This window comes from Apus apus, chromosome 1 (genome assembly GCF_020740795.1).
Source record: "Apus apus isolate bApuApu2 chromosome 1, bApuApu2.pri.cur, whole genome shotgun sequence".
NCBI lineage: Eukaryota > Metazoa > Chordata > Aves > Apodiformes > Apodidae > Apus > Apus apus.
Window position 1 is genome coordinate 112,988,347 of NC_067282.1, and position 12,827 is coordinate 113,001,173.

At 37.0% G+C, this 12,827-nt stretch overlaps 1 protein-coding gene across 1 annotated transcript; it reads left to right on the forward strand.

The window, feature by feature from the left end:
* Nucleotides 1-54: 54 nt before the first annotated feature.
* On the forward strand, nt 55-12,307 carry FANCB (FA complementation group B). The gene is made up of 9 exons (XM_051626240.1): nt 55-122; nt 679-1,721; nt 2,663-2,815; nt 3,323-3,415; nt 6,145-6,273; nt 7,127-7,293; nt 9,393-9,847; nt 10,656-10,893; nt 11,820-12,307. Exons 2-9 carry the CDS (start codon nt 786-788, stop codon nt 12,238-12,240), a joined length of 2,592 nt encoding a protein of 863 aa, XP_051482200.1. The 5' UTR covers nt 55-122; nt 679-785; the 3' UTR covers nt 12,241-12,307.
* The last annotated feature ends 520 nt before the right edge of the window (nt 12,308-12,827 follow it).

The window sequence follows — 12,827 nt, forward strand, 5'->3', positions numbered from 1 at the left end:
GGGCTGCCAGGGGCGCGAGGGCGGCTGCCCGGGCCCCGCAGCAGGCCGGGTGAAGCTGACCTGCCGGGGTGTCGGGGCCAGGTGAGGGGCGTCGCTTCGTACCCCGGCATTGGGGTGAAACGGTGAGACGGCTGCGTTCGCTCCAGGTCCCCCGGGGTCTTGTCTGAGGGAGGAGGGGTGCCTGCTTGGCGGCAAAGTGACTGCGCTCTTCGACAGAGAGCTTTCTCCCTAAAGAGGCTTTGTCGCTTTAGCCAAGGATGAAAGGTGTTTATTGATAAAGCCTGCAACTGAGCGAAAGCTCTTAAATTTGAGAATTCAAATCGGCCTTGTTTTCCAGTCCCCTCGGTATGTTTGTGCAGCTGATGCCTTTAATTCAATTCCACAAACAGCTTGAGTGTGGTTTGACTTTCTCTCTTTTAATTTATATTATGCTCTGTAGTTGTTGATGAGCAGCAAATTCGTGCTTTGGTAAACATATGCTACAATACATTTCTAAAAGCTGGTTCTGTTACTTAAAATTCTCAGTACAAAATTCCTTAAATTCACTCTTGATTGGTGAGATTAAAGCACATGCTGACATCAAGTCTGTCATTGCTTTGTAATGCATAATGCTTATTCTTGAGGATCAGTTTACCAAGTGCCAGAACAGTTTAACCTTTTTATTGTTCACTTTTGTAGATGGAAAACATGCAGACAAGCTGAAATGTCCACAAATAAATAGTCCTGACAAAAATGGAGACAAATACAGCTCTCTTGTAGAGGAATATGCACAAGGATAAATAAAGATGCTTCAAGGAGAGCAAGAACAGTTCTTATCCTACAATGGAGAAGTCCTTGTATTTCATTTGTCAAAACCAAAACATGTGGAGGGAGCAGCTGATAAAACAGTGAACTTAAGTGTCAAAAGAATGGCATTTGACAGAGATGCTAAGCTGTTCGTTCAGAAATCTTCTGGAGTGTTCAACATGCATGCCAGTCACTTAGAAGTTGAAATAATTTGTTGTAGCTGCACAACAGATTCTAGAACAGGGATTATTCTTCCCTGCATTTTGATGAAAAAGAAAAAAAGGAATAATGTTGTCAAATACCTTCTATTGTTTCTTCACAGCTCAAATCAGTTTGAGCAGTCCTTTCATTTTAAATTAGATTATGAACTGAAAGAAGACATCAGGTTGTTTACTGGCCCTTCAGTCTTGTGGAGACATGCCAACAAGCTGTTCTACATCTCTTCAGACACCTGCACGGTTCTAAGTGCTCCTGTTCAGGTTTCTTCTGTTGTGTGGACAGGTGAAATTGAGGATGAAGGTACTGTTGCTTTAGGGATAAGAACTGCTTGCCTGCCAGAGAGCGAAGATGAGGATGAGTTTTCCACTTCAGACAGAGCCATCTGGGGTAGTGAGTTCTTTGGGTACGCAATTGAAACACAAAAAATGTTAACTGGCGTGAGCTTTATGCCTCATGCTTACAGCAGGGTGGTATCTTCTGTCCATGTCTGCAAGAATCAAATGCTGAAAAAACAGCTTCGAATATCACTTGTCGCTGTAACTCGCAAGAATCAGCTTATTTGCTTCCAAGATGGTTACCCTAAAGGTGTTTGTGAACTTCCTTATGAGAAACCATGTTCAGTTAAAACAGCTCTAACCAGTACCAATGATTTGCTATTTATAGTGACTTTTTCCTCTGGAAATATCTGTGTTGTACAAAGGAGAGACAGCTTACAGGTATTTGTGGCTTTAAACAGCTTCCTTTTATTACTGTATCTTCTTTTGTGTATATTGTCTTATTGAAAGTTTCTGCAACTGAATAGCTATATGTTTGAGTTCTATAGATTATTTTTTGTGCTATTGTTACTTCTGTTAACCTGCTCAAGTATAAGATTGATTTGCTTTCATTGCTTGCATATATATTTGCAAATAAACCCTCTATACTATTCTTTAATAATACATTTTGTGGCGCTGAGCCAAAGCTTGTGGTGCTAATTGAAGACTTCCGTAGTATGAAAACTTGAAATTGTTAACATAATTTGTATTAAAGTGAAGGTAAACTGATACCATTCCAAAGCATAAACTTCTCATTGGCATTTAAAAGCCTTTGGAGCCTCAATTCCTAGTAACAAAAGGTATTGTTTCATGGACATTACAAGAAGAGGCCTTGCGTTTGTTTACTGGTGTCAGGACAGACAAAGTTAACTTCTAGGGTTTTGAAACACTCTGGCAAGAAGTCTTACATAATTTGGGAAATGAAAGTTTGTGCTGTTTAGTTGTTAGCATTATTGTACAAATTTGTCCTTCCCTTAAGTGTGCAATGCAGCAAAAGTTATTTCTAAATGTCAAAGGTAATAACTTTAACTGATCTGCAGGTATTAACGGTTCTAAATAAATGTTACAGCGCTCAACTATTCATATGTTAGAGTACACTGAAAAGGTGTTATCTTCTTTGTCATCTGTGTTGTGGAAACTGACCTTTAAAGAGAAATGGCTAATTTTCCCCAGAGTTTCCTGGAGGCTTTAAATGGTGCAGTGAGTGCCTCAAACTTCTTGAATTATAGTATTCCACATGCCTGAATAGGCTGCATCTTTATAGAAAGCAAGCTTCATCAAAATTAAATCTCAAATACAATATTTATTCAAATATACATATTTTTAAATCTCTTCTACTGTAGGTTGTTTCCAAATGGCAAAAAGTGAAGTCTGTTCTGGTGGATGATTTTATTGGCTCTGGAAATGAGCAACTGTTACTGCTTTTTAAGGATGACTCCAATACAGAAGTGTTAAGTACATTCAGAATAACAGATCTCGGAGCAGTCAACTATGCAGTAAGTTCAGCTTGCTTTTTCTCAGCTACTGAGTCTGTGCTTACTAAATTAAGAAAACCTCAAGAAATCATTAAAGTATTGGTGCAACATAAAATTGGATGTGTGCTGTGAAATGCCCTGAAGTTTGAATACAATGTTCCACACTGCAATTTTAAGTTACTGAAGAAATTATTCTATTTACTTGATAGCATCAACATTCTTTTGGGAGATATAAAATAATGCGGTTGAAAATGCTTCACATACATAATCAGTTTGCTACAATACTTACTTTTTGGCCAAAAACTCTTAATAAAGGCCATAGTGCTTGTTAATTAACTTCTCATAACTAGGTCTTTCCATTATGTACTATCAACCTCTAATTGTTTACAGAATATAAGATTTTTCTTTTGAAATGCCTACCATGATTCTTCTGATTTTCTGTGCTTTCCCCCAGGTTTTTATAATTCTATGTACCCGTACCTTACTTTCAGCTTTTTAATTAAATGGGGATTTGTTTTGGTTTTTTAGAGTGGTGTTAAGTATGAACATGATGTTCCTGCTGCAGCAGGATGGGAAGAGAATGGTTTGCTTACTGTCAGAGCCCTTGAAACAAGATTACAGGTTTGTACTCAATAGTTGTGCCTCCACATTCCAAATTACATTATCATTACATTACCTACAGGGTGAGGTTAATACTGGTTTTTATTGGAGAAGTAGTTCAAGTCTGTGCTTCATTTCTTGCACAAATCACAGAATCACAGAATCCTAGGGGTTGGAAGGGACCTCGAAAGATCATCTAGTCCAACCCCTTCTAATGATGCTTGTTGCTCAGTGCATCTTGGTATCTGGCAGAAAGGATGTGCATGTCACTTGATGTCTCTTGCTCCAGAGGGGATTAGTGGGGGGTGCTACTCAGTCCTGGGTTGGCCACGTGGTACGTTTCAGGCCTCTTTCTTCAGTTGCTTTGTGGGGCAAAGGGGCTTGCAAAAGACAGATTGGTCAGTAAGTATATATCACTGAATCTTTTGTCATTTTGAATGTTTCTCAGTCTCTTCTTTCCCATTAGCTTTCTGTTTCTCCGTTACTCACCAGTGGGAGTAAGTAATGGTTTGGTATTCTTAAGACCTCAATTAGAAAGGTATTATAGAAACATCTTTGTTCTTAAGTCTTCTCTTAACCCAAGTCTGGCACTGGTTTATTGCTTGGAATATGGTACTTACAATGCATGGTTTGATCAGTGGCAAATCTTTTATTTACAGAATTTACCATGATCAGTGCTACTTGCTTTAAACACCCTTTGCCATTGCAGCTTGAGTATCACTTTGCTTACAAGACCTACATTTTATTCAGGATTGTGACCTGGTTATATTTGATCCTAAATTGGGGTTTTTGTTAATTTTTAGGTTCGATTCATTCAAAGATGGTTGGGGGAGGGAAGTTTACTTTTGCATTCTAATGGTGAGCTTTTTTGTCTCTTTGGCAGCGCTGTACTTTTCAGGATCTTGTTTTCTAGAAAATAGCTTTTATGGACCTTTTGCAAAATCGTAAAACCTGATGCTGGTGTGCTTTTTTTTCTTTTTTTTATACTGAGTCTAGCCTGCATGTATGTCTGTTTGTAAAACTGTCAACTCTTTAATATATTTACTTGACCAATAATCAATGCAAGTCTGGAGAAGAAATCAAAATTGATATATTCCAGTGGAAGAGTGAATTGTGAACAGTAATGAAAGAGACAAATATATAATTTGATAAAGTTTACCTTAGATGTTTGTCTTAAACTCTAGGTTTAATATTGAGAGCTCAAGGCTTAGATTTCTATTTTGGCAGTAGAGTAGCCTGACTTGAACATTTTTTTAGAAGTATTACTTGTGGAACACAAGGATCTTAGCCTGTGATACTTTCATAAAAATGAAAATCTAAAAAGAATCATAGGATTGCTTTGGTTGAAAAACACCTTTAAGATCATCGAGTCCAACCATTAATCTGGCACTGCCAAGTCCACCACTAAACCATGTCCCACCACACCTACATGTCTTTTAAATACCTCCAGGGATGGTGACTACATTACTTCCCTGGAGCCTGTTCTGGTGCCTGACAACCCTTTCAGAGAAGAAAATTTTCCTAATACCCAATCTAAACCTGCACTGGCACAAGTTGAGGCCATTTTGTCTAGTTCTATTGCTTGTTACTTGCGAAAAGAGACCAACCTCCACCTTGCTACAACCTCCTTTCACATAGTTGTAGAGACTGATATGGTCTCCCTTTAGCCTCTCTTTCTCCAGACTGAACAACCCCAGTTCCACAACCTTTTCTCATTAGACTTGTGCTCCAGACCCTTCACCAGGTTCATTGCCCTCCTCTGGACTCGCTCCAGCACCTCAACATCTTTGTAGTGAGAGGCCCAAAACTGAACACAGTGTTCCAGGTGCAGCCTCACCAGTGCTAAGTACAGGAGGACAATCACTTCTCTGGTTCTGCTGGCCACACTATTTTGGATGCAAGCCAGGATGCCATTGGCCTTCTTGGCCACCTGGACACGCTACTGGCTCATGTTCAGCCAGCTGCTGACCACCACCCCCAGGTCCTTTTCTGCTGGGCAGCTTTCCAGCCACTCTTCCCCAGGCCTGTTGCATTGCATGGAGTTATTGTGACCCAAGTGCAGGACCCAGCACTTGGCCTTGTTAAACCTCATACAATTGTCCGCAACCCATCGGTCCAGCCTGTCCAGATCCCACTGTAGAATGTTTCTGTCCTCAAGCAAATGAACACTCTCATGCAATTTGGTATCACATGCAAACTTATTGACGTTGCACCTAATCCCCTGGTCCAGATAATCGATAAAGCTATTAAAGAGAACTGGCCCCAACACTGAGACCTGGGGAACACCACTTGTGACTAGCTGTTGGCTGGATTTAACTCCATTTACCACTCCTTAGGCCTGGCCATCCAGTGAGTTTTTTAGCCACTAAAGCATACATCTGTCCAAACCCAGTGAGTTTTTTAGCCACTAAAGCATACATCTGTCCAAACCCAGGAGAATGCTGTGGGAAACAGTGTTGAAGGCTTTACTAACCTCCAGGTAGACAACATCCAGAGTCTTTCCCTCATCCACTAAACAAGTCATGGCAGGAGATCAGGTTAGTCAAGCAGGACCTGTCTTTTGTTAACCCATGATGACTGGGCCTGATCACCTGCTTGTCCTGGACGTGCTGCATAATGGCACTCAAGGTGATTTACTCCATAACCTTCCCTGGCACCAAGGTCAAAATGACCTCTTGGTAACTTCAAAATCAGGTCCTATTTGCAGTAGACCTAAACACAAGTCTAATGATATTTTTTATCTTTTACAGGCTGGTTACACCTCTGTTCAAGAGCTACAGCAGCATTTAGAACTCAAAAAGAGGGTTATTCTTGAATCTTGCAGAGCATTAATAGATCTTGTTGAAGAAAGAACCCATGTTCTACCAGCTGCAAAAGAGGTAAAATGCAGGAGAGTACAGATCACTTCTGAAATCTGCTGAGCTGTTTGTAGAGGGTGCTTCCCTCAGCCACTGGTTGCTTCCTCCAGTAGGGACTGCCAGCATCAAAACTAATTAATCTGCTGCTTAAGTCTGGTTCATTACCTAAATCTGTATGTAGATTGGATTAAATTTAGTTGTCTTTACTTGTAATTAGTTTGCACAATACCTGTTGACAACTGAGTTTTATGGAGGAATAGCTTCTAACAAAAGAGTAACAAACAGTAGGAGGAGTGACACTTAATTGGCACAGTTGCCTGGAGTATCTGTCTGTGATCTAACATGTTATGAAAAAAGCTGTCATAGATCTGTGTAAGTAAAATTTATTTTATAATGGGAGCAGAGTGAACTGTGGGCTGAGAAGGTGCTAGAGGCTGGGAAAATGTTATCTTTATATGTTTCTAAAAATAAGCCTTCTAATTTATTGGATGTGGAGTTAATCTCCCTTTCAGTTAATGTGGTCCCTTTCAAAGCAGCCAGGTTTAGATAACAAAATTTAAAGCAATTAATGCAGTAATATAAAATAAGTTGTAGTACATTAAATCCTCTTTGGACAATTAATTTTATGGCAGTTCAAGATGTGTACATTTGATGTTTACAAAGAGAGAATGTGTTGTGCTTTGTACAATGTCATGTTTCAAGAAAATGCAATTCTGTCTTTTCTATCTAGTATAGAGAATAAACTAGTTTATGTAGATTTCATTTTGTGTCTTAAATACACTTCCAATCATTTGTGGTAAAACACTAAGTAATGCAGTATAGAAAGAATCAATTTACCCACTTAATTTATCTGATAAAACCATTTTTCTATAAGGAAGGTCTTGTCTCTCTCTGGGATGATGTAGAAAATCCTCCTCATTCTCTTAGTAAAGAGACATCGGTGGCATCTAAAGTCCCAGAGCGCTTCATAGAGAAATTGTGGCAGCGTGTTGTGGGTGACACCTTGGTAGTTGGAGTAGAGCTAACTGAATCATTGTTCTTGTAAGTATACACGTTTATCTAACATTTTAATTGACTAGTTTTCTAGAAACTGAATTTGCATGTTCAGCTATGCAGTAGCAAGAGTGGATTTTTGAGCTTTGGACTTTCTCATTTTGCATATCTGTATGTTAAGTGATTCAGGTGTGTGTCTTCTCAGTACTGTTGCTGCTGCTTGTCTCTCTAATACTGTGGGAAAAAATACATTATAAAGCCAAAAATCAGTCGTATCGGTATAACCACGTCATTACTGGAGGTTTTTTACAACAGGGTTTTCTGTGAGAAAACCTGTGGTTCTCTAGAGTCTGTGTTGACATAGCTATGCTGACATCAGAATGTGGTGTAGGTAAAGCTCTGTCTTAGCTATATGGTTCCTGATGCCTTACTGTTAACAACTTGCCATTCCTAATGAGTGACTTGGCTAAAGAAGCGCAGAAGAAAGCATTTTAAATTCTCGGATCAATTTAATGTATTAATACTCAGCTTTTTTATTGATCTATGCTACAGTCAAGTGTTCAACCAAATAAAATATTTGCTAAGCTTACGTATTGTGTAAATTATGTGGAATAATCAGCCATACAAGACTTAAACCTTAACAATTATTTGTTCATTCTTATTATTGTCTCTACAATTATTTGTTTATTCTGCTTATTTTAATTGCTCAGGTTTAGTTGTAAAAACTACCAATGTAATTTCCCACTTACAGGGAGGGGAGCTAAACTGGAAGACAGTTTAAAAAACAGGATTATGTGAACATTACAGTACAATGTACATTGTGTAACGGAAACTTTGGAGTTAGAACTTACCTTTTGACCTATATTCCCACAAGCAGTGTAACTGAGACTGTGCTAGGATAAGCTTAAAGGCTGTTGATGCCACTGAAAATCATTCAAGTGGTTGTGAGGGAGCTGACCTGTTGCACCCTTAGGCCATTCTGCTGGAGCTGCGGGTATATTATTTCTCAACTGCCAGATCGCTATAACTTTACAGGAAAGTTGACCTCATCTTCTTGACAGTCTCTGTTAAAAGCCACTGAGGCAAGAGATTGTTCTTGTCTTTCCAGCTTTTATTCTTCTAGCTTTGATGATGACTTTGTTTTTGAAAATGAAATACCCAGTTGTTGCATAGCTTCAGAAATCCTCAGAAGATTTGGAACAATTCTTTAAAAACCATCAGCAATATTACCCTCTCTCCTGTTTTCACAGTTGAAAAAAGATCTGGGAAGATGATGTCATTTGACAAAGTTTAGCTGGTAGGTTAGCTGCAGAACCTAGGCCTTCTGAGCTCCAGTTCAGTTCTATATATGCAACGACCTGTGTTTTTGGGGAAAAGGTCTTGCTTTCTCTCTACCCCAAACACTAGAAGTCTTTACTGATTATTTTTGTGCTTCCTACTAATGCAAGATTCCAGTGATGATTCAGATTGCATTTGCTTCTTTGTAAAGAAAATCAGATATTTGTGAGACTTTCAAATGTCATTGACATCTTGAGACTGAATTGACTGACAGAATAAAATATTAAGTGAAGATGTGACACAGTAATATTAGAATTTAATTGAAAGAACCCTGTATTGAATAAAGTTCTTAATGCATTTCAGGAAATTACTGCATGTTTAAGGTAATAGTAATTTAAGCCTTTTATTTTACTCTCTATGTTCAATTCTGTTTGAATCTCTATAAAACAATATATGACATCAAGAGACCTTTAAGTCCTCAAAGAGAGCATTGATAGTTCCTGTATTTCTTATTAATGGAAAATTAAGTCTTTAAAAATTAATTATTAAACTCATATAGTATCTGCATATGTTATGTGGAATTTTCAACATTTTTTGGGTAAATTAAACATTCAGAATCTTTCAATTGAAATGAGACATCTAGAAGCTCTTGGAAAATTCAGACCACATTTTGAAAACCTTAATACTAAGCTTAGATGAAATAGTCATCTGAAGGACTTGCAGTCCTTGCACAATCTGTGACTTAGCCTGGAATGATATTGGAGTTTGTGGTAATCTTAAATATCTGTATATATCTGCAAAGTTCTAGTTATTTGTCAGAGGGCAAAATATAAACTCAGAATGCAGTCATCTTGTTTGGATTTTCTCAGGTCACTGAGTGATGTCAGTCTATCTTTAGTGATGGATCAAGACTTCTCTTCAATTTCTCCAATTATCGAGTGTCAAAATAAAATCATTAAGCTGAACAAAGCCTTCTCAACATTGTCTGTCTCCTCGTGTCAAATTGAGCCTCCTCCAAAAAAGATCAAATTGGACTTACATAGCAAAAACTATCTGAAAGAAGACTTCCCCAAGAGATGTTCAAGGGTTCAGCTGGATGAAACAAAGACAGTCATTGCCATTACCAGCCTTTCACCATTACTGGCATTTCATCATGTATGTTGCATAGTTCTTCTACATGCAAAGAAACAAAAACTTTGGAATGATTGTTTACAGGAGAGCAAAAAGATTACTGTACTCTGTGGGAAAATTTTGTTAAGTCTGGACGATATTTCAAATGGAAAATATTCAGTGAAGATGCAAAGGGATAATAGTTACTGTACAGGTAAATGGATTGATATAATTTTGATTGATAAATATATAGTTGATTCTTCTGTTTACCCTAGATGATGCCAAACTAGGTTTTTAAGATGCAATCGCATCTGTTTCTTTGAACACAAACTGCATAGACCTGTTGTGAATTAAAAGAGGGAGAAATACAAGACAATGTTTTTCAAAATTAAAAAAATGTTAAACAAGTGAGTTGCTGTAAGGTTTTGTGCTATTATTGGTGCTGAAGTGTATCTGGAAAGGTTAATTTTGAAGTCTGAGTACAGAATGCTGAGGCCTGCATTTTTTCTATAAGATATTTACTGTTGATTAGATACATATATATTTTTTTCTCACATAGTATTACCTCTTAAATAATTGAACCTTTTCCTTAATTATTTCTATTAAGGTCATTTATTTTTCTTTGTTTTACTATTCCAAACTGAATTGATTTTGAACTGGGCTTCTGCTCGTGTAGTGAAATAAACTTTTGATAGATTCAATGAATTTTCATTTTTATTCCTTTAATGCTGTATTATTGGCTAAAGCCAACATGTCATTTTACTATCACAATTTTACTATTACATCAATAGTCTTCTTTTGGCAGGGTGACATTTATCTTTAGGGCTTTCATTATATAGCAGGGACACTCTTAATCAGCAATCTATTTTGCTTGATAGAAATAGATATAAGAATATAGGTGAGAATTCCCAAAGAATGTATGAATGCAGGTGTAAACTCTTCACATAAAGCTGGAAACTTATTAAATATGCTCTAGGCATATTTAATATATGCACCATGATCAAAATATTATTTTCTTGCAGGTTCCATGGAAGATATATTTGCTGTCCTTGCAGTATCTGCCAGATTCTCCTTTCAGATTGTGTCTTCTGACTGCACATTAACCTCAGTAAATTCATGGTTACTGGGAGAAATGGAGTGCACACCATTTAGGGAATGCCAGGACAACGTATTCTGTCATAAAGCAGGAGATGTGTATGGTACAGTTTTTAACTGGACCCTGAAAAATCCGTTTGAAGGAGTTCTAACATTATTTTGCAGGTAAAATAGCTCAAAAAGCGTATATGTATCCTGCATACACACCTTTTTATCTTTACACTGTTCCTTACTAGTGCCATAAACAGCAGCCAAAATCATAACTTGAATAGGCTTGCAATATGATGATATGATAACCATCAGCAGTAACAGAATTATTTTCAAATCATAACTATGGCAGAACCTGAACTGCATTGTTTAATTTTGTCTAGGCTAGACTATTGAATAAGTCTAGTCTCCATTTAATATTTGCTTGGTACTGTTTTTTCATTTCACTACTTTGTAATTTTATATTCATTTTTCTTACATTATTCCTAGTATAATACAAAATGTTTCTGCAACATGTGTTGGTTTAAAAAAATTCATTAAGGAGCAAAACCTAAAAACAACAAACCCCAAGTTATACTAAATTTAAATATATTGTTATGTCATTTTTAGTCTAATTTTGTCCATTTCTGATATATTTTTTTCCTTTTTACTGTTATTTTGAAAATGAAATACTATGAAGAGTCTTGGTGATTTATTTTTCTTGTGCAGATTCCTGGACAAATGTCTATACGTTTCCTAAACCAGGCTAAACAAGTTAGTAATACTGCTGTAATTTAGGATTTAGCCTTGTAAGGCTCACAACATACAAAGTACTTTTGAATTACTTCTCAAAGAAAGAAGTGATGCACATGTAATCATGGACATGTGTTTTAGCATAGAATATTTATGGTGCTGAAATTCGCTTAGTGTCTATTCTTTTGTCATAGAGTGGTTAATATGCACGCTGTTAAGAAGACCTCACTCTTGTATGTACAATACACATTTTACTTAAAACCATAAGTTTAAGTTTTTCCCTGTTTGATTTAAAATAGCTTTGTTTTTTATTCCACTAAAGAATTTTGAAAACCTCAGGTAGCTTTAATGATAATAATTTTATTTTTCAGAAACCTGACCGTGTTATTCCAGTGCCTTCATAGCCTTACTAGAGTTCTTCCAGCAAGCTGTGATGTAAAACTCCTGAGATCTGGAAGCAAAAGTGTACTTAATGAACAGTTAGCACTCGCTTTGGAAAAAGAAATGCTCACCTTGAGGAGGTTTTTCTTAACAAAAGAAAGTAAAGCTGAAAACAGCCTGACACGAGTGAATGAGCTTAGCAAGAAAATCACTGATGTTCCGGTGGTTCCTTTACTGGACACTGAAGAGGGAGTTCAGCAATTCAGAAAGAACCTTCAGAGTGAACGGGAAGAGTGTGAGCGAAGTATGAATCAGACAGTGGCTGGTGCCCTTTACCGGGAAGCTGCTTTGAAAATAGCAGAAGCTCAGCTCAATTCAGATACAATTGTGTGGAGACTGAGCAAGTCCTAGAAATTATCCACTAAATTTATTTTGAATAATTTTTTATTAAAATAATTAAATAATATTTATATTTTCATGGGTACTTATGTTACTTTTTATTCTATCGCTCAGTTATTTCTACAGATAAATACTGGTATTTTGGTTGATGAATTGTAGCTGGTTTGGCAAGAATTTATGAAGATAGCAGAGTCATTTTGTTACAGATTTCAAAAAGTAATTTTTAAGGTATTTTCTAATAAATTCTATTCCAAAGGCATAATTCTTGAATTATAAATGAACTCTATTAGGAAAAAAATTGACAACCACCATGTATGTTGAAAATAGTACTATTAAACTTGAAAAATGACTGACTACACAGGTAAAACTTAAGCTTTTTTTAGAAATCTTAAGACAGCTATAGAAAGTATCTAAGTTAAGAATCCAGTTTTAATTTATACTTTGAGTATGGGGTTAGACAAAGTTGAAGAAGAGGCACCTTATCCTCATGATATATTAAGGCTTTGAAATAGCTTTCAATGATACCACTTGAGGAAGAACACTGATTGTACCTTTCAGCCCTATCTTCTAGTGTGCATCCTCAGATCTGAGAGATTTTG